Source organism: Protobothrops mucrosquamatus, unplaced genomic scaffold (assembly GCF_001527695.2).
Source record: "Protobothrops mucrosquamatus isolate PMUCROS unplaced genomic scaffold, P.Mucros_1.0 scaffold2158, whole genome shotgun sequence".
Classification (NCBI taxonomy): Eukaryota; Metazoa; Chordata; class Lepidosauria; order Squamata; family Viperidae; genus Protobothrops; species Protobothrops mucrosquamatus.
In genome coordinates, this window is record NW_015388254.1 from 272,383 (window position 1) to 274,754 (window position 2,372).

Sequence of the window (2,372 nt, forward strand, 5' to 3'; positions counted from 1 at the left end):
ATGTAAAGCCAATTGTTTTAGTTTAAGCCCATTTTACAGAAGTTGAGTGAACTGTGGCTTACTCAACATGATGATTGAGCATGACATAGTAATGCTGTACGAAACCAACTATTTTCTTACAACAGTGGTTTCCAACCTTTTCACTGAAATCTTTGGAGGATTACCGCATAAGTCTAGGTGAGCAATGCAAATCCTATGGGCACCATAGCACAACCAACCCTTTTTCAAATATTCTCCCAGGGATTTCAAAATTAATCTATAGAAATACAGTTGAAATCTCATGAGATTTTGATACTCTTCTCCAAAATCTCACAACAATTCAACCAGGAACACCAATACCTTGTGAGATTTAGGGATCTTACAAGATTTCAGCTATTTAAGGAATACCGTTAAAGTGAAGTTTAAATTTCCATTGGTAAATTAATTTATGCTATTTGTGAATTGTTAGGTGTCATGGAATTATACTCTAATCCAGTTTTATTTTTGTTTTCGATCCAGGATTTTACATTTGGGGCTTTTGTATTGAAAATGAAACTGTTCTTGGAATGGAATTAGTATTACTAATTAGTATTAGTATTTCTTCCAAACCTAGCAGTCTAGTCATCAGGAAAATTAATAGGTTTTAGATATACAAATATAAGTGCCTCAGATGTTGACTTCTGTAGAAATATAGTGCAAACCCAAACACTGACCAGGTCAGCAGGATAAAATTGTAAATATGGAGTTCTTCTACTAATGTTTTTAAAACCTGTTAAAAGACAACAAAATGTCTGGCCAAGCCTTCAGGAACAAGTACTAGCAGATGGAGCTTAAACTAGCACCCACATGGCTATATATAATGCTTCTCCAGGGATAGTACAAACAGAAGTCAAACATATTCCACGTAAACATATCCCAGAAATCTTGGCTGGGGAAGGGGCCCAACGAGGATATCCATAATAAGAAATCTTCACTCTTTAAGACCAGAATCAGCCCCCTTATTAACTTACCCAGAATATAAAGTTGAAGAAAAACACCAGGTATTTAATACACTTCATCCCACCTTCCACTCCCATCTTGCGTTTTTGTTTCTGTAAGGAAAAGAACGAGAGGGGAGGGAAGGAGAGAAAATCATTACAGGGACAAGGATAAGGAACAGTCTATTAATAAAATGGAGGTTGTTTAAAAAAAAAAAAAAAAGGAAACAGGAAACTTGGGAAAGTAGAGCAAGCAAGAAACAGAGACCTGCAATTCCAGGAATCGCGATCAGCTTTATTGAAGGAAGGGGGAAAACCCTGGCCGAAATCCTTTGCTTATTAGTAACTCGACAGTATCAGGCTACTCGAGGGAAAACAGGGAGCGGACTAAAACAGGACACGCGCTCCAGCCAAGAAGTTTCCAATCCGGGACAACACCCAAACTTCCCGTTCTCCCGCCCCACCTTCCTCCTTTACGTAAATCCTCCGCGCTAACCCCCGCAGCGCCGACTCCCAGCCCACAGGCCGGTCCTTTCTTCCACCCTCTGGAAATGTTTGTGTGTGTGTGTGTGTGTGTATGGTGGGGGAAACGGAGAGGGAGGCGGAAAAGAGGAGGAAAAAGAGGCCCCCGAGCAGCGTGGCAGAGCGCGCCCTGCCTCGCCGACCTAAAACTACGTCCGCTACTAAGGCGTCGGGTCCCCTCTTGCTAAGCAGCGCCAGATTTCACAACCGAGAGCCTTGGGGAAGGGGCGGAGGGGGGAGCGGGCCGGAGGAAGGGATACGGGAGGGGGAAGAGTGGAGAAAAAAAGCCCCCAAGTCCAAGGCAACTAGCGGAGCGCTTGGCTGCATTTCCCCCTCCCTCCTTCTCGCCCGCTTTTTACTTTCCAAGCCGGCCATTCATAACCCACCCCACCCCACCCCCGGTGGTCCTTTGGCTTACCTTCCTCCTCTTTAAGTAAGGGAAAAAGAAGAAGAAGCCCTCGCCGACAGGCTACGTCTCGGTAGTAAAAAGCAAAGCGTCGCTTCCCCGCGTCTTATACACTCCCTCCTCCGCCCCGCGTGCGCCTTCTGCCTCCGCGGGCGTCACTACTCCTCGGCTCGGCTCCGTCCCCTCCCCTCCCCTCCCCTCCTGCTGGTCATGTGAAGGGAGGGAGGGAGGAAGAAAAAGCGGCCGGGGAGGCGAAACCTCAAGCTGAGGCTCCGCCAGCTAAGTCAACAGGACGCGTGAAAGGGAAGATAGCGGGAGCAGCTGACTCAATCCGCGTCCGAGGAGCGCCGACTTTCTCCGGCCTTTCCTCACCGCCCCGCTCCCTCCGCCCGTAAATCAGGAGGAACCGCCTTGGGGCTGACTGGCTGTGAAGTGGCGTGGAAGCTGGTGTGGCTCCGTGCGCTCCCTCGGATCTGACCCTAGCAAGC

The 2,372-nt window shown here is 47.5% G+C and overlaps 1 protein-coding gene across 3 annotated transcripts in view; it reads right to left on the reverse strand.

The window, feature by feature from the left end:
• CD63 (CD63 molecule) overlaps window positions 1–2,049 on the reverse strand; it is a 15,608-nt gene extending 13,559 nt beyond the window's left edge. Inside the window, exons 1-2 of one of the 3 annotated variants that reach the window (XM_015824199.2) lie at window positions 1,897–2,049; window positions 990–1,070 (exon numbers count right to left, since the gene is read on the reverse strand). In XM_015824199.2, coding sequence (XP_015679685.1) covers window positions 990–1,055 — 66 coding nt within the window. In that variant the 5' untranslated portion in view covers window positions 1,056–1,070; window positions 1,897–2,049. Of the gene's footprint in view, window positions 1–989; window positions 1,071–1,224; window positions 1,365–1,420; window positions 1,429–1,896 lie in introns of those variants that run through there. The other 2 variants (XM_015824200.1, XM_015824201.1) reach the window with 2 other exon arrangements.
• Between the last annotated feature and the right edge of the window lie 323 nt (window positions 2,050–2,372).